The following is a 25,294-nucleotide window of genomic DNA, read 5'->3' as shown; positions in this document are numbered from 1 at the left end:
GTGAATGACTGAGAGAATCAGGAGTCAGCCTTAAGATTTCAAGAGTCATTAATTGTCGCTAGATGTTGTCTGTCTGCAAACAGATGTAGGCCTATGTTATGCTACCTTATGTAATACTCATTAAGACCCAAGTGCTCTCTCTCTCTCTCACTGTGAGGCAAAGCATTTTTGTCTGAGATTAGTTGGTTTATTCTGCTTTAGTGCCACATTCTCAGTAACAGTAAACCAGATACAAGAATTATGGCAAGGTTATTTCAAGATTAATTTAGCCTGTCCCCCTCACCCCCCCCCTCCTCCCATGTTAGAACGATCTTCCAGGCCAGGTAATTTTAAATAGGGCTGGAGCTGATTACATAAATACAGTAATGCCGCATTAAGACAATTAGGAGGCCAGCTTAAATGCACAAACAGCCCAGATTTACCAGCAATGCGAGCCGGGGACAGATGTTTTATCATTTGGCAGGTCAGAGGCCAGGGTTTTAATAGTGGCAAATGTTATTCAGGTTAGGCTGCTGGAATACAGACAAGTCAGCAGTGACCTCTTTCCTCATTGTTTGACCAACATTTCATTGGTATCCCTCATCAAGTCCCCTCGAACTGTTCATTCAATGATTGCCTTTTGACTAATATTCTCAGTAGTCAAAGCCAGAATCTGCCAGAGCCTTGGCTCTTGGTTTAATGGTGGTGTGATTCTCACTAGCAAGGGTCCTGTTTTCATGTGTCACTGTATGCTCCTAGAAGGTCCTCTTGGCAGAAGTAGATTGTGATAAAATCACCAGTAGCTGAAGTTGTTACTGTCAGACTGGGGTGTGAGTTTGTTCGATGGTGAGACTCCTTACTGTTTTCATTAATGATGGAATGTCAATACCAGTGTGGCCAAACTGAATTCCTCACCTGTCTCTAATGAAAGTGAAACAACATCACGCCATGCCATTTCCAGGTTGGAAGACTTTCCTAAAGGCACAGACCGTTTTTTTGGTGATCAGGCTACAGATTTGCCAGTACAGTCCTTAATTCAGTTTATATAGTCAATGGCAGCACAGCAGTGGGCCTGCATGTGAGCACCAGAGCACCAGTCTTTGGGAGCGAGCCCCATGCGGCCTCCACAAGTCTACTTTGCATCCCCCTGTTGGCGTAGTCCCGGTGGAGGCCAGGCCCTGGCACGGCGCCCCCGCCAGGCTGGCAATGTGGTGGTGTGGTGCTGGAGGGGTGTTAACGGGAGGCATTAGTGGTGATTTCTAGGGGTGCAGGCGGAGGAGGAGCTACACTCAGCTTCAGACTGTAATCATGTTGCGTAACCACTTCCAGACAAGCCCCCCCCAGGGAGTGACTGCCAGTAAAGGTGTTGTAGACTGTCTCCTGCCTCTACTGATGATTTATTATGAGATGATATGGAATGTGAGGGGGGGGTGGGGGGGGGGATTACTATGCTGTGTTGTGTGTGTCTGTCTTTATGCCCGTTAAGCTGGAATTGCACCAAAGAGTCTTGTCAGGCTTCATTTGCTTAATCCTGTTCGAGGCAGTATAACGCTATTTAAGCTTTAAACAGCGTTTTACAATTGTTTATACTTCTCAAGCACCCGAATGGTATTTCTCTGGGACGTACAGCTTTATTTCATTTGATGGGTCATTTTTTTAAGAAGCCTTTTCTCACTTTATCTGTGCGACGTATGGCAGACAGGATGGGTGAACTGTATAATGGCCCATTAATGTCGTCAGGGGATATTCTGTCTCGCTGGCGCTCAGCTCAGCCTTTTCGCCTCACTGAGTTCAATTGAATTAGTCAAAATTGGTGGGTTTCAGTCACACTGTGTACACACTGCCCAGTCAGTGTCACACAGCCACAAGGGACCAGCATCATTCTGGGTGGTTTGCTTTAGTATGGATCTCTCTCATGAAGGACCATGATTCATTTTAATGCAGATAGATGGGTATTGATTTCGTTTTTTCCAATTTTGATCCTCCTAACTTTTCCTATGTAGGTCCTACTCAAAAGCACGTAGGCTAATCTTACCTGACAATCATATGGCGAGAGAGAAGCCAACACGTTACCATGTGTGTGATGTCACCCAGGCCTGTTGCAGTGGTCTGCGTAGCTGCCTGGTGAGGAAATGACTGTGAGCAGAGCTGGCCTGGACGTGATGGGACACGCACTGATCGATGTGGGCATGTCAACATGCCTCCTGGTCAGAGAGGCCAGTCCATCAGCACCCAGCCCTCTAATCAGATGTGGCAGCCAGTTGCCTGGCAATGGGCGCCATCTTCCCTGAGTCAAACAGATTCTCTCTCGGGTCCCTGAATGCTGACTGAAGGCTGTGCCGCTGTGTGAAGAGGTGTATTTAGGGTGTCGTTATCCTGACTCCCCTTTCATCGATGACTTAATTCAGTAATGATGCCTCTTTTTAGAGAACGTCCCTTCCGAGACCCGTTTCATATGTCCTAGGACTTCTAAGTGAATGAAAAGAGATGGATGAATTCAAACACCTGTTGCAGCACATCATCAGCTGTCATCTAGGCCTATACTTGTGTTGCCTAGGAGACTTAGCCCACTTTGGTTTTCTGGCTTTGTGGCACAAACCGGCCAAAGCTATGACTTGTGGAGGCCGCATGGGGCTCGCTCCCAAAGACTGGTGCTCTGGTGCTCACATGCAGGCCCACTGCTGTGCTGCCATTGACTATATAAACTGAATTAAGGACTGTACTGGCAAATCTGTAGCCTGATCACCAAAAAAACGGTCTGTGCCTTTAGGAAAGTCTTCCAACCTGGAAATGGCATGCCGTGATGTTGTTTGCGCTATGCGAGCGCTTTGGCTGGTTTGTGCAACAAAGCCAGAAAACCAAAGTGGGCTATCTGCATTGAAACTGAAAGCCACTGTGATCATCAAGCATTTCAATCACGCTTCCGAAGTGTTCTCATCTGAAATAAGCGTCTCGCACTGAAGATGCTGCCTGCGTTTTTCTGCTTCTGGTGTTGCATACCGAAAATAACACCTCTGGACTGCCAGGGTTGTGCTTGCAGTGTAGTTTCCCAATGTAGTGTCCCAATTACCTACCTCTTAGAAATCATCCAGCACTTGTGGTCTCTTCTTTGACAATGATGGCTTTTGGAGAACATTTCATCTGAGCTGTCTGTAATGAGCTCATGTGAAGGCAGCAGGGAGGGAGGGAATCGCATCTCTCTCCATGAGTATCTGGGACTAGTAGCATGCTTTCTAACTCCCTGTGGCTGTCCCTGGCCATGTGGTGTTGGTTACCACTGCAAATGCACAGTGGCTACGGGCCATGCTGAGGGAGCCTCCTACAGCCCAGTAGACATCTGTGTCTGTGGTGGAGCTAATATGAGCTTCATGTCGTAGCGTAGCGGCTAGGCTAGTCAGGTCTGCCTCCCTCCCAGGCCCAGACAGATCCCTGACCAACGGGACAGACTAATCCTAGGTAGGGTCTGATCAGGCTAATCTGCCCACATGACCTGCCTCTTAACTGAACTCCCTCCACTCCCCCATCCCCGCGGACCACAACAAAACGGTAGTTAGCTGTATAGGAGACGCCCATGCTACACACCCCCTTAACCTCGCCCTTGGTAGGGAACACCCAGTCGGGATGATAACAACACAACACTCCACCTATAGGAGATGCCCAAGCACCCCCAGCTGTGCTACCCACCGCCTTCACCCAGCATTGGTGTTAACAAGCCACCTCATCACAGGAAACGGCTAAGCCCCGCCTTTGAACCCTCTCCTCCCTGCGCCGGTGATTAGGCTGCTTCACAACCGTCCACCTATAGGAAACGCCCATATAATTCCCCAGCCCAGCCAGCCAGTCCCAGGGTGGGAGTGTGTGTCTGTTTGACCCTCAGCTCAGGGATTGTCTTACTCCCACCACAAGCGCTGAAAGTGTTGTTTTTGTCTGGCAGAGGAACTATTTTGGACTCTGTCAGCACCATTCACTGGGCTTGTGGGATAGAGAGGACAGGAGGGGTGTGTGGGCTGTTGATCCTCCTCCTTGAAGTAAACAAGTAATTACACAGACATGCATAAGTGCAGAGTAGAAACACAGACACACGCCGTAGTCTTGCTCAGTGTCGCCTCAGGTTCGCAACGAGTCTATCCTCTTGAATAAGCGACGGTGATTAATTGCTCACATTTAGTTTTTTTACTCCGTTTTATATAAAGTGTGTGGAAGGAGGACACGTCTTCCCACATTTGAACAGTGGTGGTTTATGAATGACTCATTAATGAATGACTCATTCAGGAGTATTGATGTTTCCCTTTTAGTGTCTGCAAACACAAAACTCAAAACTTTGTGTCTGTCATAGTAAGACTGTGTACACTGTACACCAGAGGTTGGTTGATCCTGCCAGTCGGTGCCTCAGGTCCGGGTTGTGAAGAGCAAACACAAACAGACAGACATGTGACTGGTGACATCACAAGTACAGGTCAGCCTGTGATTCAACACTGGGTAAACACACCCGGAGGAGAGAAGAAGAGAGGTGTGGAGGAACGGAAGAGGAAGAGGAGAGAAGGCGCGGTTCATCACAGCCACACACAATAGGGATGTACTGACTCTTGCTCTCCTCCTCTGTACCTCCACCTTATTACCTCTTTCATTGTTCTCTCCCTCCTTCTTAATCCCTCTCCCTTTCATCTCACTCCTCGTCCCTTCCCTGGAACCCTGCCCTGAAGTCGGACCATTTAAAACACATTGTGATGATGATGGATATGGAAGGACTGAGAAAGAGCCTACTTAAAAACCGCCAAGAGCTCCGATTTTTAGCCACCAAACCTAATAAATTGAATTAATGTTACCATAAGCATATACAGTGTATTCTGAAAGTATTCAGAACCCTTGACTTTTTCCACATTTTGTTACGTAACAGCCTCATTCTAAAATTGATTACATAGTTTTCCCCCTCATCAATCTACACAAAATAATAATGACAAAGCAAAAACAGTTTGAAATATTACATTTATATAAGTATTCAGACCCTTTACTCAGTACTTTGTTGAAGCACCTTTAGCAGCGATTACAGCCTTGAGTCTTCTTGGGTATGACGCTACAAGCTTGGCACACATGTATTTGGGGTGTTTCTCCCATTTTTCTCTGCAGATCCTCTCAAGCTCTGTCAGGTTGGATGGGGAGCATCGCTGCACTGCTATTTTCAGGTCTCTCCAGAGATGTTCGATCGGGTTCAAGTCCGGGATCATGCAGAGATTTGTCCCAAAGCCACTCCAGCAATGTCTTGGCTGTGTGATTAGGGTCGTTGTCCTATTGGAAGGTGAACCATCTCCCCAGTCTGAGGTCCAGAGCGCTCTGGAGCAGGTTTTCATCAAGGATGTCTCTGTACTTTGCTACGTTCATCTTTCCCTCAGTCCTGGCTAATCTCCCAGTCCCTGTGGCTGAAAAACATCCCCATAACTTGATGCTGCCACCACCATTCTTCACTGTAGAGATGGTGCCAGGCTTCCTCCAGACGTGACGCTTGGCATTCAGGCCAAAGAGTGCAATCTTGTTTTCATCAGACCAGAGAATCTTGTTTCTCATGGTCTGAGAGTCCTTTAGGTGCCTTTTGGCAAACTCCAAGCGGGCTGTCATGTGCCTTTTACTGAGGAGTGGCTTCCGTAAAGGCCTAATTGGTGGAGTGCTGCAGAGATGGTTGTCCTTCTGGAAGTTTCTCCCATCTCCCCAGAGCAACTCCGGAGCTCTGTCAGAGTGACCATCAGGTTCTTGGTCACCTCCCTGACCAAGGCCCTTCTCCCCCGATTGCTTTGTTTGGCCGGGCAGCCAGCTCTAGGAAGAGTCTTGGTGGTTCCAAACTTCTTTCATTATGATGGAGGCCACTGTGTTCATGGGGACCTTCAATGCTGCAGAAACATTTTGGTACCCTTCCCCAGATCTGTGCCTCAACACAATCCTGTCTCGGAGCTCTACGGACAATTCCTTCGACCTCATGGCTTGGTTTTTGCGCTGACATGCACTGTCAACTGTGGGACCTTATATAGACAGGTGTGAGCCTTTACAAATCATGTCCAATCAATTGAATTTACCACAGGTGGACTCCAAGTTGTTTAAACAGGATGCACATGAGCTGAATTTCGAGTCTCATAGCAAAGGGTCTGAATACTTATGTAAATAAAGTATTTATTTTATTATAATTTTTTTGTTATTGCAAAATTTCTAAAAACCTGTTTTCAGTTTGTCATTATGGGGTATTGCGTGTAGATTTATGAGGAAAAACATTTATTTAATACATTTTAGAATAAGGCTACAAGGTAACAAAATGTGGAATACTTTCCGAATGCACTGGATACACTGAGTGAACAAAACATTAAGGACACCTTCCTAATATTGAGTTGCACCCACCCTCTTTGCTCTCAGAACAGCCTCAATTCGTTGGGGCATGGACTCTACAATGTGTCGAAGGCATTCCACTGGGATGCTGGCCCATGTTGACGCCAATTCTTTTCAAAGTTGTGTCAAGTTGGCTGGATGTCCTTTGGGTGGTGGACCATTCTTGATACACATGGGAAACTGTTGAGTGTGAAAAATCTAGCACCTACTACCATACCCCGTTCAAAGGCACTTAAATCTTTTGTCTTGCCCATTCACCCTCTGAATGGCACCCGTACACAATCCATGTCTCGATTGTCTCAAGGATTAAAAAACATTCTTTAACCTGGCTCCTTCCCTTCATCTACACTGATTGAAGTGGATTTAACAAGTAACATCAATAAGGGATCATAGCTTTCACCTGGATTCATGGAATGTGTACGTGTGCCATTGGTCAGTCTACAGTATGTCATGGAAAGAGCAGGTGTCCTTAGTGTTTTGTACACTCAGTGTACAGTTGAAGTCGGAAGTTTACATACACTTTGGTTGGAGTCATTAAAACTCGTTTTTTGACCACTCCACAAATATCTTGTTAACAAACTATAGTTTTGTGCATGACACAATACATTTTTTCCAACAATTGTTTACAGACAGATTATTTCACTTATAATTCACTGTATCACAATTCCAGTGGGTCAGAAGTTTACATACACTAACTTGACTGTGCCTTTAAACAGCTTGGAAAATTCCAGAAAATGTCATGGCTTTAGAAGCTTCTGATAGGATAATTGACATCATTTGAGTCAATTGGAGGTGTACCTGTGGATGTATTTCAAGGCCTACCTTCAAACTCAGTGCCTCTTTGCTTGACATCATGGGAAAATCAAAGGAAATCAGCCAGGCCTCAGAAAAAGAATTGTAGACCTCCACAAGTCTGGTTCATCCTTGGGAGCAATTTCCAAACGCCTGAAGGTACCACGTTCATCTGTAAAAACAATAGTACACAAGTATAAACACCATGGGACCATGCAGCCGTCATACCGCTCAGGAAGAAGACGCGTTCTGTCTCCTAGAGATGAACGTACTTTGATGGGAAAAGTGCAAATCAATCCCAGAACAACAGCAAAGGACCCTGTGACGATGCTGGAGGAAACAGGTACAAAAGTATCTATATCCACAGTAAACGAGTCCTATATCGACATAACCTGAAAGGCCGCTAAGCAAGGTAGAAGTCACTGCTCCAAAACCGCCATAAAAAAGACAGACTACAGTTTGCAACTGCATATGGGGACAAAGATCATACTTTTTGGAGCAGTGTCCTCTGGTCTGATGAAACAAAAATAGAACTGTTTGGCCATAATGACCATCGTTATGTTTGGAGGAAAAAGGGGGAGTCCTGCAAGCTGAAGAACACCATCATGTTGTGGGGGTGCTTTTCTGCAGGAGGGTCTGGTGCACTTCACATGAGGAAGAAAAATTATGTGGATATATTGAAGCAACATCTGAAGACATCAGTCAGGAAGTCAAGGTATTGGAGTGGCCATCACAAAGCCCTGACCTCAATCCTATAGAAAATTTGTGAGCAGAACTGAAAAAGAGTGTGTGAGCAAGGAGGCCAACAAATCTGACTCAGTTACACCAGCTCTGTCAGGTGGAATGGGCCAAAATTCACACTTATTGTGGGAAGCTTGTGGAAGGCTACCCGAAACGTTTGACCTAAGTTAAACAGTTTAAAAGCAATGCTACCAAATACTTATTGAGTGTATGTAAACTTCTGACCCACTGGGAATGTGATGAAAGAAATAAAAGCTGAAATAAATCCTCCTCTCTACTATTATTGTAACATTTCACATTCTTAAAATAAAGTGGTGATCCTAACTGACCTAAGACAGGGAATTTGTACTTGGATTAAATGTCAGGAATTGTGAAAAACTGAATTTAAATGTATTTGGCTAAGGTGTATGTAAACTTCAGACTTCAACTGTATATATGAATCCCCTCCATCATAACATTTTATGTGCATGTTCAGAGTATGGGCATTTTCATACAGTGTACTGAAGTGTTTGTTATTGAATGGCTGCATAAGATCACCTAATGTAAAGCCACCTTAAGTTTCTTTCAATTGGCCTCCCAGGTGGCGCAGTGGTCTAAGGCCCAGCGTCGTCCACGTTAGGGAGGGTTTGGCCGGCAGGGATATCCTTGTCTTATCGCGCACTAGTGACTCCTGTGGTGGGCTGGGCGCACTGCACGCTGACCAGGTCGCAGTGCAGCTTGGTTGGGTTGTGTTTTGGAGGACGCATGGCTCTCGACCTTCGCCTCTCCCGAGTCTGTACGGGAGTTGCAGCGATGAGACAAGACTGTAACTACTACCAATTGGATACCATGAAATTGGGGAGAGAAAAAAAACGAAATAAAATGTTTCCTTCCATATCACTAAGGGCAATGAGATATATAATATTCACATGTGTGATAGTGACAACAAGGGTTTTATAAAACCACTGTGGAATTACCACTCTCTCTACGTTGTCCTCCTCATCCTCATAATCACCTTCACACACCTGTGTCCGCCCACCGAGCAGACTTTGCACAGCTTTATTTAGCCTGTCTGTGGATTTCTGATTAGAGTGCCTCAGACCTGCACCACTCGTGGCAGAGTGACGTCACACTACCACGTCTCCGCAAGGCATTATCTGCACGGTGTGTGCTAGAAGGAAGGAGGGAATGCAGTCCCAGGCACTTGTGCAGAGACCCAGTGGAGGGTTGTCTTCGACTGAGCTATATCCTTTTCTCCCGTCTTAACGCTCCGCAAATGGGATGACTGTCAGCAAATCTATTCCCCTTCCACCGTGGTGATAGTGGAGACATCTGCATACTGCGTGTGGAAATTGAGTAAAGACAGAGGTAGGGCAGGGAGAGCACTGGAGGAGACATGGCACTTTGAGTGGGAGAGAGGGTCTTGATCGTAAATATATCTCCCTCTATTGTGACTTTAGTGTGGGAGTGTGATAAAACCAGTGAGGGGAGGCGGTATGGGGAGGAGCCCGCTCATAAACTTCTATGTTCTTGTCCCCCTGCAGATCTGCTGAAGTGTGAACTTTCACCTCTCTCCCCTTTGGCTTCTGTTGATGAGGAGCTAAGACTCTGCTGTACTTGGCTGTGCAGGAGACACCAGTGAAGGTCGACACAACTGCAGCAGCAACAACAACTACCATCAACGAGTCCCTTAGTGTCAGACGTCTGTGAGATTCCACAAACGAGTCCAAGAAAGAGGGGGGAGTCCAGGAGGGAGACTGAGAGGGAGTGAGAAAGCTAGAGGATGAGAAGATTCCACTCGCTCTATCTCTCTGAAGACTGGATTAGACAGGACACACCCTGTCCGATATTGCACTAGGAACATTAGTGTCTGGACTCCATCAGTCAAATCAAACCATTGGAAAAACTAACCACAGTTGTATTGATTTTTTTTTGTCTTTCTAGCCCATTTTGGACACCCACTGATTTTCACTCTCCATTTTTTTCTGCCACTGCAAAGATGGCCCTGTGTGTTTTGTCATGGGGGCGTACTGTTGAGTGTTGATCCCGGGAAATAGGTGACTCACAGCCAGGAACATGTCTTGGAAGAGGAACTACTTTGCGTCCGGAAGCGGCGGGCTGCAGGGGATCTTTACCCCACGCACCATGACGTCCATCGCCCCCAGTAAAGGACTCAGCAACGAGCCGGGCCAAAACAGCTGCTTCCTCAACAGCGCACTGCAGGTAGGGATACAAACAAACACACTACTGCTTGCACACACACACACATAACATTTTAGATCAGAATTTTAACACCCAGAATATTAACACCCACAGTGAAATTATATGTGACCCACCAAAATAATGTTAGAAATAAAACTTTTCATAGTGTTCACAAACTAACACCCCTAGAGTGGTTGTCCTTAACACCACAGGTGTTACAAATTCAGACTTAAATTAACACTTTATTAGAGCTGTTGCTGTCACACTTTTTTTGTGTTAGGTAATAACTCATGTAATATTCCAGTATATTTTTTTTGGGGGGGGGGGCGTTGTTTTAACGTTGAAGGTTGTAAAGCCTTATTTGCATATTTCCCAGCATGCCTTTCAATTGAATGTCAAAGATACCCACCCATGAATGTGTTTGTTAGTGACAGAGACATAGTTGTTGCATTCAATAACTTTTAAGTCCTGAAGCCTTCACTGAGTGAGTGACTGAACAACTGAATGTGTTTGAATTCAAAGTCAAACCTGTGTGTATTATACATTTCATAAGGCCTAGTTATCCTTAACATTGTGGTCTGAAAATAAAATGTTGCCTCATGGGCTATATCAGACCTGCAAGTTACAATAAACTGGTTTGTGAAGTGATTATTCCTTACGGTATCCTGCCAGAGGGAGGACATCCAACAATTTCAATATTTTATCACCCACAACCTGCATTCAGAATGACTGCTATGGTGAAAGACATAATAAACAAGACTACCTAAACCATCTAAACTGGAACAACCATCTCAGTAACGGGTGCAATAAGTCCAACCCCTTACATATTGGATTAGTTTAGAAAAATGTTATTCATCTTGGTATAGTATAAAATCAATTAATCAGTCAATGTGCATGCAGAAACATAGATATTAATACAAACAATTCGAAATATCTACCTGCAAGAAAGCATTCCGAAAAAAATTACAGAGGCCCCTCCCACGTCTTTTTCGCTCTGATAGAGTTAACGGAAATGAACTCAACACAGTCGAGTAACAACAACACCACACAGAGTTGATTATACTGTGATTCAAATAACACTTAACTTATTCACTGCATTTGGGGTCAATTTCAATCCCACTGATGTTAACCCCCCCCCTGGAATCAACACTAGGACTGACCCCATTTAGCGAACTGGTTGATTGTTTGGTAGATAGGCTATTGGTCGACCAAAGATTTCTTTAGTCGAGCAGTAGCAAAGAAATTATAATATCATGATGTACAAGACTTGTCTGAGTGGACTAATCCATTGTGGGGATGGCACAGTCCATAACTCTTAAGACGTGCTACTGTGTCACGTCCTGGCCAGTATAAGGTTAATTGTTTTTGTAGTTTGGTCAGGACGTGGCAGAGGGTATTTGTTTTATGTGGTTCGGGGTGGTGTGTTTGTGTAAAGGGTGTTTGATTTAGTATTTCCGGGTTTTTGGTTGATGGTCTATGTGTTTGTATTCTATGGTTAGTCTGGTGTGTGTGTTTCTATGTTTGGTTAACCTCTTGGGGCTAGGTGGGACGCTAGCGTGCCACCCGTGGTGCACTCCATCAACAGCAGGTGCATTTCAAGAGCGGCAAATTTGAATCCAAATAAATGTCAAAATTCAAATTTTTCAAAAATACAACTATGTTACACCATTTGAAAGATAAACATCTCCTTAATCTAACCACGTTTTACGATTTCAAAAAGGTTTTACGGCGAAAGCATAAATTTAGAGTATGTTAGGACAGTACATTTACAAGAGTTGTGTGTAATGTTTTGTCAAGTCAAAGACAGGGTCACCAAAACCATAAAACCAGCTAAAATGATACACTAACCTTTTACAATCTCCATCAGATGACACTCCTAGGACATTATGTTAGACAATGCATGCATTTTTAGTTCTATCAAGTTGATATTTATATCCAAAAACAGCGTTTTACTATGGCATTGATGTTGAGGAAATCGTTTCCCTCCAATAACCGGCAGTCAAGTCAGCGTCACAAATTAAATAATTAAAATTAGAAAACATTGGTAAAATATTATATTGTCATTTAAAGAATTATAGATTTACATCTTTTGAACGCAATCAACTTGCCAGATTTAAAAATAACCTTACTGGGAAATCACACTTTGCAATAATCTGAGCACTGTGCCCAGAAAAATACGCGTTGCGATACAGACTAGACGTCATGTTGGGGAGATCTAAAATCGAAAATACTATGTAAATAATCCATTACCTTTGATTCTCTTCATCAGATGTCACTTCCAGGTATCACAGGTCCATAACGAATGTAGTTTTGTTCAAAAAAGCTCATCATTTATGTCCAAAAATCTCCGTCTCGTTAGCACATGATGTAAGCCAGCCGGACTTCTCGTCATGAACGAGGGGAAAAAATATATTTCCGTTCGTTCAAACATGTCAAACGTTGTATAGCATAAATCATTAGGGCCTTTTTAACCAGAACATGAATAATATTCAAGGTGGACGAATGCATACTCTTTTATAACGTATTGGAACGAGGGTACCCAACATGAAGTAGCGCGCCAGGTGTCTAATGGGACATCATCGTTCCATGGCTCTTGTTCGGTCAGATCTCCCTCCAGAAGACTCAAAACACTTTGTAAAGGCTGGTGACATCTAGTGGAAGCAATAGGAAGTGCCAAAATATTCCTAAACCCCTGTGTTTTTCAATGGGATAGGTTTAAAGTCAATACAACACATCAGGTATCCACTTCCTGTCAGAAAATGTCTCAGGGTTTTGCCTGCCAAATGAGTTCTGTTATACTCACAGACACCATTCAAACAGTTTTGGAAACTTTAGAGTGTTTTCTATCCATATATAATAAGTATATGCATATTGTAGTTACTGGGTAGGATTAGTAACCAGATTAAATCGGGTACATTTTTTTTATCCAGACGTGCAAATGCTGCCCCCTAGACCCAACAGGTTAATTGGGGTTGGGACTCTCAGTTGAAGGCAGGTGTTGTCTATCTGCCTTTGATTGAGAGTCCCATATATTAGGGTGTGTTTGTGTGTGTGATTTGTGTGTGATTGTTCTGTGTGTAGCCTTGGGCCTTACCAGACTGTTTTTGTCGATCATAATTATGTTTGTTATTTTGGGTGTTCATTTTGATAGTTAATAAAAGTCAAGATGAGCCTGCACATACCTGCTGCGTTTTGGTCCTCCATTTCCAACGACAAGCGTGACATACTGAAATTGTATATGGCTAAGGACAATGGTGAAAATGATTTTATAACAAATGCGCTTTCTCCTGCATTCGATAGTGGTCGCTGTCTGCGGTTCTGAAACATCAGTGCGCTGTTGAATTGGCGCCTTTTCCTAGACCATGTTGCTATGTGGATAATAGCAAAGTTAACCAGCATATTGGTGTTGAGAACAATGCGGCGGTAGCAGCAGCGGAGTTAGGAGACAAGAAAACAGCCCTTGCCTTAATCATCTAAGAAAAGTGAGGAGAGAGGAAACCCCAAATTAATTAGGTCTATAATCAATAGCCTAGCTGTTAAATGTGCCTGGCTTTATTTATCATTCATATACAGTACCAGTCAAAAGTTTGGACACACCTACTCATTCAAGGGTTTTTCTTTATTTTTGCTATTTTCTACATTGTAGAATAATAGTGAAGACATCAAAACTATGATATAACACATATAGAATCATGTAGTAACCAAAAATGTGTTAAACTAATTCTTCAAAGTAGCCACCCTTTGCCTTGATGACAGCTTTACACACTCTTGGCATTCAGAATGCTGTGGTAGCCATGCTGGTTAAGTCTGCCATTACTTCTAAATACATCACATACAGTGTCACCAGCAAAGCACCCCGACACCATCACACGTCCTCCTCCATGCTTCACAGTGGGAACCACACATGCGGAGATCATCCGTTCACTTACTCTGAGTCTCACAAAGGCACGGTGGTTGTAACCTAAAATCTCAAATTTGGACTCATCAGACCGAAGGACAGATTTCCACCGGTCTAATGTCCATTGCTCGTGTTTCTTGGCCCAAGCAAGTATCTTCTTCTTATTGGTGTCCTTTAGTAGTGGTTTCTTTGCAGCGATTAGACCACGAAGGCCTGATTCACGCAGTCTCCTCTGAACAGTTGATGTTGAGATGTGACTGTTACTTGAACTCTGTGAAACATTTATTTGGGCTGCAATTTTTGTGGCTGGTAACTCTAATGAACTTATCCTCTGCAGCAGCGGTAACTCTGGGTCTTCCTTTGCTGTGGCGGTCCTCATGAGAGCCAGTTTTATCATAGCAACTTTTAACAAGGCACACCTGTTAATTGAAATGCATTCCAGGGGACTACCTCATGAAGCTGGTTGAGAGAATGCCAAGAGTGTGCAAAGCTGTCATCAAGGCAAAGGGTGGCTACTTTGAAGAATCTCAAATATAAAATATATTTCAGATTGGTTACTACATGATTCCATATGTGTTATTTCATAGTTTTGATGTCTTCACTATTATTCTACAATGTAAAAAATAGTAAAAATAAAGAAAAACCCTTGAATGAGAAGGTGTGTCCAAACTTTTGACTGGTACTGTATATTTACAGAAACAAGACAGATCCTGCTTATGTTGCCTGTTTGAGTGTTTGTTTAATAGCCTTCTGACTCTGTGAGCGCAAAGCCTCATGTCAGATAAACAATATCACAAATTTGGCGATTTTATTATTTGCTATGCTGTAATAAAGGCTTTGCACTTGTTTTTGTTGGAACAGCCATCTGGTATTACTTATAACTTCTTTAGTGTTGTTTATACTGTTCCAAATTGTCTGAAAAATAATATTAATTATACAAGTAATAACCCTCCTTTTTCTTGATCTCCTTCTTATTGTTATTATTACTACTACTATTATTATGATAACCATTATACAAATAAGTAATGTCATTATCATTACTAGGCTTAGTATAGCAGCCTTGTATAACCACCATCGAGCTGTAAGACTAAGAGGCATTCTTTTTAGTCTTAATACCGTAACTTACTTAGGCCCATATTTCAATACATATGTAGCCTAATGTATCAATCAATCATTCATTTGTTCATGTCATCACAAAGCATACGAGTCATTCATTATTTCAAATGCAGTCAAGCATTTTAGCTTTAAAATAAAATAACAAAGCGACCCTTCAATAATTAGCGTAAACAATAAATAAACTGTTCAATTTCGGCAATTGCATTCACGAATGCATGCGACTGTTTTTAGTCTTTGCTGTAATAAAGGTTAAAAAAAACATCACAACAGACTCTCTGGTATGCTTATACTTTATTTTGTGTTGTTTACATTGTTCCAAACGGTCAGAAAAATATTATAATTTAACAGCACCTGTTTGGTACACATAATATGCATGCAGCGCTTGCTCCATAACTTATTTTACCTTTATCTCCAGTATTTTCCACAACTCCTCAAATGTATTCCACACATCTCACTTCCCCTTTACCTCCTGAGCAACCAGTAAACATTCCCCCATTTCTAGTTTATTTGTCATGTCCTCTGCATCCATTTTGCTGTCACGTGTTACGGTGTGGAGTTTATTATATCCAGTTTATTGATGTGATTCTGATATGCTATAGGTCAGGCCCTATTGGTCACATGCATGAGATGCATACATGTGTCACGTAAAGAAAGCAAGGGTTAAGGGAATAGGGAATGTTTTTCCTAAGCAGAACTTTTCAGTCAGAAATGGCTGTAATTATGTTGCAGCTTCAGCGTTATTAACACTGTTGATGTTCTGTGGTGGTTGCAGCGGGGAGGAGAGCGAGACAATGGGTGCTAGCCACACAGTCACTAGCATTTTTTCTTTTTACACAATCTGAGCCCGGCCCTGTACAATCAAATCAATTGCAGTCGGACTCCCTCTAGTAATTTTTGTGTCTTAATTATTTCAACCAACAGTGCGATTAAAGCGTCAGATAAGTTCAGTGCGTATAGTTGATTTGATTGTTTTAATCATAGGATATGTCTATATATGGAAAAATACACGTTTAAAATGTTTTACCAATCGATTGGTCGAAAGAACAGCCGACTCTCGACAGCCTTAATCAACACTCAGATATAACACTCACAACACTTTTTACCTTAACACCAAGATTTGAACACTTGCAAATTTGCTGTGTATGCTACTGTAGGCTGTCTGATAGGCCTATCGGGGGCTATACCATGGCAAAGTTGAATTACAATCATAAACTGAGATTTTATTGAAATGATGGGTCAATCACGCAAATAGCCTTAACTATTTGCATTATTCATTTATAACGGTTTGTATAACATCAGGCACAGAATAACATATACCGGGGTTTTTCGAAATACATACGGTATGATTTTCAATACCCTCGCGGGTTCTGCTGGGGGGTGTGCTACGCCACTGCTTATAACTATAAGTTAAGTTTAACTATAAGAAATCTAAGATGTGTCAAATAAATTATTTCAAGCTCAGGGTTCCAGCTATGCATTTGGTTAGCTAACTTGCTAGCTAAGTGGCTAGATGTCAAGATCAAGCTTCTAGGTTACAGCAGAGACATTCAATCCCCTCCTGGATCTCGATCCCTGCTGCCTAAATTGTTTTGTGCATTACATTTTTTTATTATAGAGCCCTTTGTGTGCACTTCCGGTAATACCGTATATCCTGGTATGGTACAGAAATGGTATGACGTTATGAAAATCTGAATACCACCTAACTCTAGCACAGAATAAGGCACAATTGCCAGAAAATAAGTTTGTGAAAGTGTTTCTTGCGCAGAGATTTTGAGATCCTCTGTCCAACTTTCATCATTAAAACTCTCCTGTCGGATTTATCTATGATTATGCACATGCGCAAAGGGATTTATGTACAATCCTAGCAGTCAAACGAGTTAAATCGACATCCTTTAATGGAAAAAGATTTTAATAAGAGTTAAATAAGGCCAATTTATCATTGCTGTTGCGACATATGCACATTTCTTTATTATGTCACATTAGCTCACAATAATTATTATTTTGAAAACAGAATTTTGCTTCTTACATCGATACAAGTTACGTCGACATTCCTTCTTAATTTGCTCGATAACGTTATGGAAAAAGAGTTAAGACTTCTGTGAGATTTCAGGGGAGGAGCAGTGATTACAGACAGTAATAGGCAAGTCCTGTGTGGCACCCTTAGGTAAATATAGTGAAACACAACTCTCTGAAATACATGTTAGTATCCTCACTTGACATGACAGAGAGAGAACGATACATTTAATGTAGCATGATACACACACCCAGTATGTTCTCAGAACTTCATGCTCCAAGTGTAGCTTTAAATATGTGTGGTGATGTTCTTCACTCAAGAGTCTGCTTCCCATACTTCTGGCTTCTCATACCCACATTTTCAGATTAGTCCAATTTCTAAGCTGTCAGTGATATGAAACTTTATGCTAGATCTCATTATAATCAGCCTTTATTCCTGACTAATCCCTCTACTGATGCAATACTGTAATTACAGATTCTCATGCAGTCCCATACAATGTCAATCCGTTGATAAATACAAAACAACAATAACAGCAATTCATTTGTTCTACTGTAAAACTGTCCGTTATTTAGTCGTCTTAAAATTCAACCACTGCAAGTCACCAAGTCATCCTTGAAGGACTCATGCTAAGTAAATGATTAGTGAAGTAGGCTTGAGTCTTATGAAATGCCTGGATAACCAGTCTCTTATTAGTGTACTCATAGACACTTTGCTTGACGTAGTGGGTGGGAGACTCTTGTCCACTCTCTCATCCAGAAGGACTCAGCCTGAACACGTGGCTTAAGAAAGTGGTTCTACCATTGCCTTCTATAGGACTGCTGCCCAGGCACTGCCAGCTTGACTGGGAGGACCCACTCACACCGTACTTCGGGGGGAAATAGGAAAGGCGTTTCCAAAGTTTAATATGGTGCCTGCCAGGCAGTCAGTCGCCTGTGACTTAAGCCAAGCTTCTAGTCCCCATAAACAATTGTCAGACAGATGCTGCCATGCACCATAATTACCCAGCCAAACAACCTGTCATTAGTTGTCTCTCTATTTTTGGATTACCATATAATCAGCCATATAGAAATACAGGGGCTTAACTGACTGATAATACCGCCAAAGCTACAAATTAGTGTCAGTTATGAGTAAGGAGACAGAGGGGGGGAGCTGATAATGTATTGTCTGCTGCTGGGAGCCATAACAATATGCTGGAACAGCGTCTCGGCAGCCCGGGGGCGAAAACAGTCATTTTCTGTCTGAAATGAAATGCTGTGCGTTAACTAGGCTTCATTAAGTTCTCTGATATTGTCTCTTATTTTGCCTACACACGGTTTAACAGGCATAACTTTGTTGAAAAGGTCATCATTTGGGAACATTTGAATATGGGCATATAAAAAGGATTTAAGCAAATAATTTCTATGCTGAGTTGGAAGTACACTCTTAGAAAAAAGGATATTTGGACGTCCCCATAGGAGAACCCTTTTTGGTTTTAGGTAGAACTCTTTTGGGTTCCATGTAGAACCCTCTGTGGAAAGTGTTCTACAGTACGTGGAACCCAAAAGGGTTCTACCTGGAACCAAAGGGTTCTTCAAAGGATTCTCCTATGGGGACAGCTGAATAACCATTTTAGGTTCTAGATTGTGCTTTTTTTTCAAAGAGTGTACTGTATGTCAGTCGGTTTGCAATCCACTGTGCATTTAAATGTGTAATCTGGACATATACATATTGCTATATGTTATTAGAATGGTTTCATTTCAGTCTATTTCTGAGTTTAAGTTTGGTTAAGCCTATTGTACAGTATTGTTTTGTAATGTTAATTTGTAATGTTAATTTGTAATGTTAATTTGCTCAAAACACTTCGATTGATGTCCAGTACCCACCATGTTAACAGAAACCACTTCTGGTAGCTGCAGTACTCTGGGCTTAATTGAAAAGCCCAAAATCACTGTCCCTGGGCGAAAGGGTTTATTGAAACCTGAGGTACATACCTGCCATTCTGTCTTTGCTTAGAGGAGAGGATCTGAGGTACCTACCTTTGAGAGATGACTTAAGCACTTACTTACAAGTTCCTCCCTATGTGGATGAGCATCAGTCTGCGATGGATCAGAATCTTACATGTACTTTCATTGGCGGTGTGAATGCCTGCCTGACGCCTGAACAGATATCTTTAGCTTTACCCCTCTCTAACATCATTGCTACAGTTTTATCTAATCATGTTCTTTTGAGTTTCTGAAGCATGCTATGCAGGGACGCACGGAAGGCCATTGTGTTTGAGTTCACATTCTTCATCAAATGTTTGAAAGTAAAACCTTCATACCGAGGCACATAATAAGAACCAGTTGAGTTACAGGAAATGGGAGAGGGGTTAAACATGAGACGAGGAGAAATGTAGCGTCTAGACACCCCCTGTGTTTGTAAACACCTATCTGCATGTAACTCTCACCCATGCGTCATGGGTCATGGCTCAGTTTAAGATGAAGGACCTTCTGGCCTTAACTAATTAGCTTCCTATCATGTGAAATGAATCCAAAGGAAATGTCAAGACTGATATGTAACATTTAAACAGGACACAATGAAAACATGTATAAAGTATCTTTAGATTGATTGCAACATTCTAGTGTCTCGTTTCCTAACACCCGGCATTGAGCATCTAGGCCTATTTAATTGACAGCCTATTATGTACAGTAGGGATGGCAGTTTGCAATGATTTATTCAAACATTTGAATATGTTAATGTAGTCTTTCAGAAGAACAATCTTTCTGCTGAAGGATTTGCCACTCAGTTTTCTATGTGTTCATCAATTCCCTTGCTCTCATCCAGACTGATCACATATGGGGCTGACTACCACAGCAAATCGTCTGTGTTGTGACTGTCTTAGCATATCTGGTTTTAAAAGATGAAGCAATTGAGTAGCTCCTATTATAGCCGTGTTGGAAAAAAAAGGGGCATGGGAGCATGTAAGTCACACTGCGTTGAAATGTTCATTGAATGTCCTATAAATCCCAGGGGGAAATCATGTCACTCTTTCATAAGATGTCCGATTTAGCGCTGAAGGACCCAGTTCCATTCGAAATAGGACATTCTTTTTGCCAAAGGACAGCTCCACAATACTCTCTGATATTCCATATGGGAAAAGAAGCGGCCCATGGCATCCCTCTGTCAAGTAAATGTTTTCCAGAATGAAAACTTCATCAGATGGAAATCTGTCCAATCTAGTGGTCCTGTGTGTTGGGTATTTGGGCATCTGTCTTTCATGTGTTCTAGGGCTTGAGATGGAAGGAAGGAAAAAACAACTATGACATAACCCATTTCCTGTCACGACTCACGACTGGAGCAAGCAAACAAAGCAAAGCATGCCTACTTCCTGATGGCAGCTTAGTACTTCCTGTGTCCTAATCATCCCTGGCGACTTGAGTTAACAGCTTGAGTTGAGCATTTGTCTGCTGTTCAGAATAGCCTTGTGGTGTTTGTTTTGATTATAGTAATTACTTGCACAATTTGTCTCTGTCTGATTTGGTCATGTTTCTAGCTTAACATTTTTCCTACTGTTGCTTTGAGCTCCACACCTTCTTTTTAACGATAGATACTGTCCATAGTTCTGATTAAGTGCAGTGTTGGGAAAACATGAGAAATATATCACCTGACATACCATCTCAGGAAACAGATGTCCTGTGGTTCAACAGAGCCCTTCTTCCTCTCTCCCTCCTCCCTCTTTCCTTCCATCAGTTCCTCTCTCCTTCCTGCCTTCTCTTTTTCACATGCACTTCATGATAATGCAGAAACAAATAGTCAACGACGGCTCTTTTTTTTCTGCTGGGCTATCACTTTCCTCCAGAGCTGTCCAGTCGGGATGACTTTGTCATGCTCTCCTGCCTCTCTCATTTCCATATCATGTACAGAAAGGGGCCCGGGACATGCCTCGAGGCCAATAGGAGAGCAGCATCTGTGCCGTGTGCCTTCCTAACAACCCTCTCCTCCACGCTCCACAGTCCAACAAAGACACGCAAACCTGGGAACAAATATGTTGAGCTTCACTTGCCTGACTTGAGCGGCGTGGCGGGCAAGTGTTGTATAATTGTGACCAAAGTGATCAAGAGGATGTATGCTTGGAATACCTCGGGGCCTCACAGGGCCAGTAGAAATGGCACGTTTGTGAATTGTAGTAGTTGGGTCTGTGCTCAGATGAGGAGTAGAGTTGTGGTGTTGTTCTGACATCTGATTAGGATGAGGGAAAGGGCTGGAACATCGCAGTAACAAGCATCTATGTCCCATGTTAGCATACAGACAGACACCTGTCTTCCTTTGGCCCTCTTATCAGTGGCGGTCGGTGCCATTTAAGATGAGGAGGACAATGATTTTTATATGAGCATGTCCTTATTTCTATTACAGCGTATCGGATGACTGTCATTCATATTCCAATCACCCAGCTCAATGTAATATCGATAGGTTTAGGCTACTACATAATAGTAACATTTTCCCTATACCCATCATGAGGTTGCTACAACCTAGCCTATGAATTAAAGTTTACAACATAGGTGCACGGGTCGAGATCATTTTTTTATTATCAAGGTGACAGACAGTGACACATTCAATGCTGCCTTGCACACTTTTGCCCTGCATCTAGATGATTTAGGGTGTAATCATTAGTCCAACAGTTGCAAACAAATTCAGGTATGTTTATCTCCATTTTGTTCCGTTTGTTTCCGTTTAAGAAATGTTTTTTAATAGAATCGGCTGAATGAATACACAGCTGATCACACGCAAACACAGTTCACTTTCATAGCAACCACATACAAACAGAATGATCACTTTGCTCGTAGTAATTGTGCACAACACATCAGCTGTCTGTGACCAGGCGAAATAACCTTTCCAAGCCAAACCTTCATATCATAACCGCTAACTGCTACACACAGCCTACATCGTCACCATAATAGCTAATGTCATAGTCAACATAGCTAATAGAACTTACGCATTAGTAAACCCACTACAATCATGCAGTACAGTGTACAGTCAGCAAGCAGTTTAGCATTTACACCAGCAGGCCCCGGTGGCAATAAATTCATAAAACCAAAAGCTTACCTTGACATGAAAGAATTCCAATGTTGGATAGCCATAGCCAGCTAGCTAACATAGCATCACTCTCTATTTGAGCCAGGTATTTAAGTAGAATTAACTAGCTAGCTGCATTCACTAGCTAAGCAAGGGAAAGTGAAGCTAGCTCTCTCTCTCTCTCTCTCTCTCTCTCACTTCTCCTTCATTTTTTAAGAAATGTATTTGTTCAAAACTGTTCAACTATTGTCTTTCTCTCTCTTTGAGTCAAATACTCACCACATTCTGTGTACTGCAGTACTAACTAGCTGTAGCAAATGCTTTCAGTACTAGATTAATTTTCGGATCCTTTGATTGGGTGGACAAAATGTCAGTTCATGCTGCAAGAGCTCTGATAGCTTGGAGAACGTCCTCTGGAAGTTGTCATTACTGTGTAATTCTGTAGGAGGGGGTTGAAAACCATGAGCCTCCTAGGTTTTGTATTGAAGTTAATGTACCGAGAGGAGGGTGCAAACTAGCTGTCCTCTGGCTACACAATGGTGCTACCCTACAGAGTGCTGTTGAGGCTACTGTAGACATTCATTGCAAAACAGTGTGTTTTAATCAATTATTTGGTGATATTAATATTTTTAGTATAGTTTTATCAAAAAATTCATGTTTCACAATTTTAATTTGTATGAAATTCACTGAGGTGAATGGTCCTACCCTTCCTCCTCTGAGGAGCCTCCACTGCCTCCTACCAATCCCATATGGGGAGGTACCTTCATTTTCTGCTCTCTGCTTTGTGTAGTACAGTTGTGGACTGGACAGTGTTTCCATCCTGGACATCTGTCTCTAAGACAAACAGACCACCACAAAGAGAGAAGGGCTCACAAACCTGGGAAGAATAGTCTGTGTGCGTCGGAAGAATGCCATGGTCTGGGTCTGCACACCGCAGTGGGAGAACAAGCAACATATTGGACCTGGTAGGGGGCATAGGACAGGAAGAGAAACACAAACCAGGAATTGTGCTGATTGCGCATTATGCACATATGATCCCATTCTCTCTTCATGCAATGTAGACTCAAAAGCTATATGTTCTGTTATTCTTAACTTAGCCCTTATAAAAGAACTGCAGTAACACATACTACTTCCACACAGACACTGATACCATACCGGCCACTGCTCATGAAGGCAGGGAGTTATTCATCATGGCCTAAAAAGGTTTTGCAGTCACGCCTCCACCTTCGGAATAAAATCTGTCATGCCACATGTTATTTCCTAAGTCTTGTCTGAGGAGTAGCCTCGGAATGAGGCGGTTCCCTTGGTATTGTGATGCTCAACCTTCTCTGATCGGGTGAGTAAACCAGTCAGTGTTGTTGGGTCTTTGGGGTGTGACTGGTTGCATAGTGCCGTACATGCTGCACCGAGGCAGGCTGGATGGAGGGCCAGCTACAGTAGCCTTTTCCATGTGGAGGAGAGGTTAGAGATGTTGATTTAGACTGCCCCTGAAAGTGAAGACGAAACACTCTGTTTAATAATGTAGGGATGTGGGTTTGCTGTGTGTTTGGGCGGTGCGTGGATGCGTGTGTGTCTCTCTCCATATGTTTGTATTGCTGGGGTTAGAAGTTGTCTGTTTTCCCCCTCCACTGCCACCTCCCTTTCTCTGCTTAAGTGTAATCTGCTAATCCTGCTTTAAGTGCTGTCGTCATGGCAGCATTAAAGCTGGAATTTTGCTCTTTTTGTTATATCATCGATTTGCATCTCTTCCAGTCAGATTTCCCCACTTTTTATGCTCCTCGTTCCTGGATCAGTTCCCTGAAACACTTTTATCCCAAGTGATGGCTGACAGATTGAAGGCATTATCAGGGACAGGGTCACACAGAGCGGCAACACAGCAGGGGTCTCATAAATAAACTGAATGTACATTCCAACGATTCTGGAATGGATGAGAGGAAATTCCCAATGTCTCCGATTACATACTTCAGAAAAAGAACTGAAGGCCTGTGGTATCACACACTCAGTACAATTTCTAGTTTTCCTGTTGCTGATGTTCAGATTGTTTGGTGCATAGATGGAATGTTCTGGCATACTTTTTGTCAGACTGACGGGCACGCGATGTTACATATGGTTTCACCTGGCATTTGACTCCAACTCACAGCTCTTTGAGTCTAGGTGAAACTGAAACGCACATATTTGGCCTCATCCAGGTGTTGAGGCATTCCTTCGCGTTTCTGTGAAGCTACTGCAGTGCAGATGGTCTGGTGTATTGTCCGGTTATGAAACCTGGAGGAGAGGTCCAGTCAGGACTTGTTAAGATCTGGGAGATGTTAATGTGTGCGTGTGGCTGACAGCCTCCTTATGGCTGTCTTATAGGGCATTACCAGCAACCTCTCATCTTAAGATACTTCTCAGGATAGAACTCATCTCTCATCACTCTCTTTGGGATGTTTTGATCTCAATGTGAGCGTTTCCAACCCCCCAGCCTCTGGCCCAAATCTTGCTGATAGCCTACTCAAGGGAAGGCTGTACTAACAAAACAATGTTTTGCTGTCCATAGTGACAAAGCTCTGGAAGGTTTCCATTTTGAGAATTTTGCCTAGTTATCATTCTGAATTTATAGGCCTATACAAAAAAACATTGGGCCACTTAAATTATTGTATTTGACACCTTGCCTTTTTACATCTAGAAATGATTGCATGTCAAATCTAATTTTATTTTATCACGTACCGAATACAACAGGTGAAATGATTACTTAAAAGCCCTAACCAACAATGCAGTTTTAAGTAAATATTTACTAAATAAATTAAGTAAAAAAAGTAGCACAATAAAATAACAATAACGAGAGTCACTTTACCCCTACCTATATTTACATATTACCTCAATTACCTTGACTAACCTGTACCCCGCGCATTGACTCGGTACCGGTACCCCCTGGATATAGCCTCGTAGAATCATAGAGAGGCCTGTCAGTCTCTGTTAACCTAACACCCCTAACCTTCCTTTTTCTATCTCTCTGTTCCCCCTGTCTCAGACACTACCACCTTCACATTTTTCACACCAATCATGATCCACCCAAAATGATCACCCAATACTGTACAGTACAGCTGTGCCATCTTAATTTGATCCCTCTGTTGTCACAGAGAATTTAAAAAAGGCTTCTTAAATCAGTCATTTCCACTTTAAAAAGTCAG

At 42.6% G+C, this 25,294-nt stretch overlaps 1 protein-coding gene across 6 annotated transcripts in view; it reads left to right on the top strand.

The window, feature by feature from the left end:
• The window catches only part of LOC106576704 (inactive ubiquitin carboxyl-terminal hydrolase 54), a 106,127-nt gene that overhangs the window by 40,842 nt on the left and 39,991 nt on the right, over positions 1-25,294 (top strand). For all 6 annotated transcript variants that reach the window (XM_045700767.1, XM_045700766.1, XM_014154022.2 and 3 more), the window contains one exon: positions 9,405-10,083. In XM_045700767.1, coding sequence (XP_045556723.1) covers positions 9,937-10,083 — 147 coding nt within the window. In that variant the 5' untranslated portion in view covers positions 9,405-9,936. The remainder of the gene's footprint in view (positions 1-9,404; positions 10,084-25,294) is intronic.

Source organism: Salmo salar, chromosome ssa18, assembly GCF_905237065.1.
Source record: "Salmo salar chromosome ssa18, Ssal_v3.1, whole genome shotgun sequence".
Lineage (NCBI taxonomy): Eukaryota > Metazoa > Chordata > Actinopteri > Salmoniformes > Salmonidae > Salmo > Salmo salar.
This window is presented reverse-complemented; position numbering and strand designations above follow the sequence as displayed.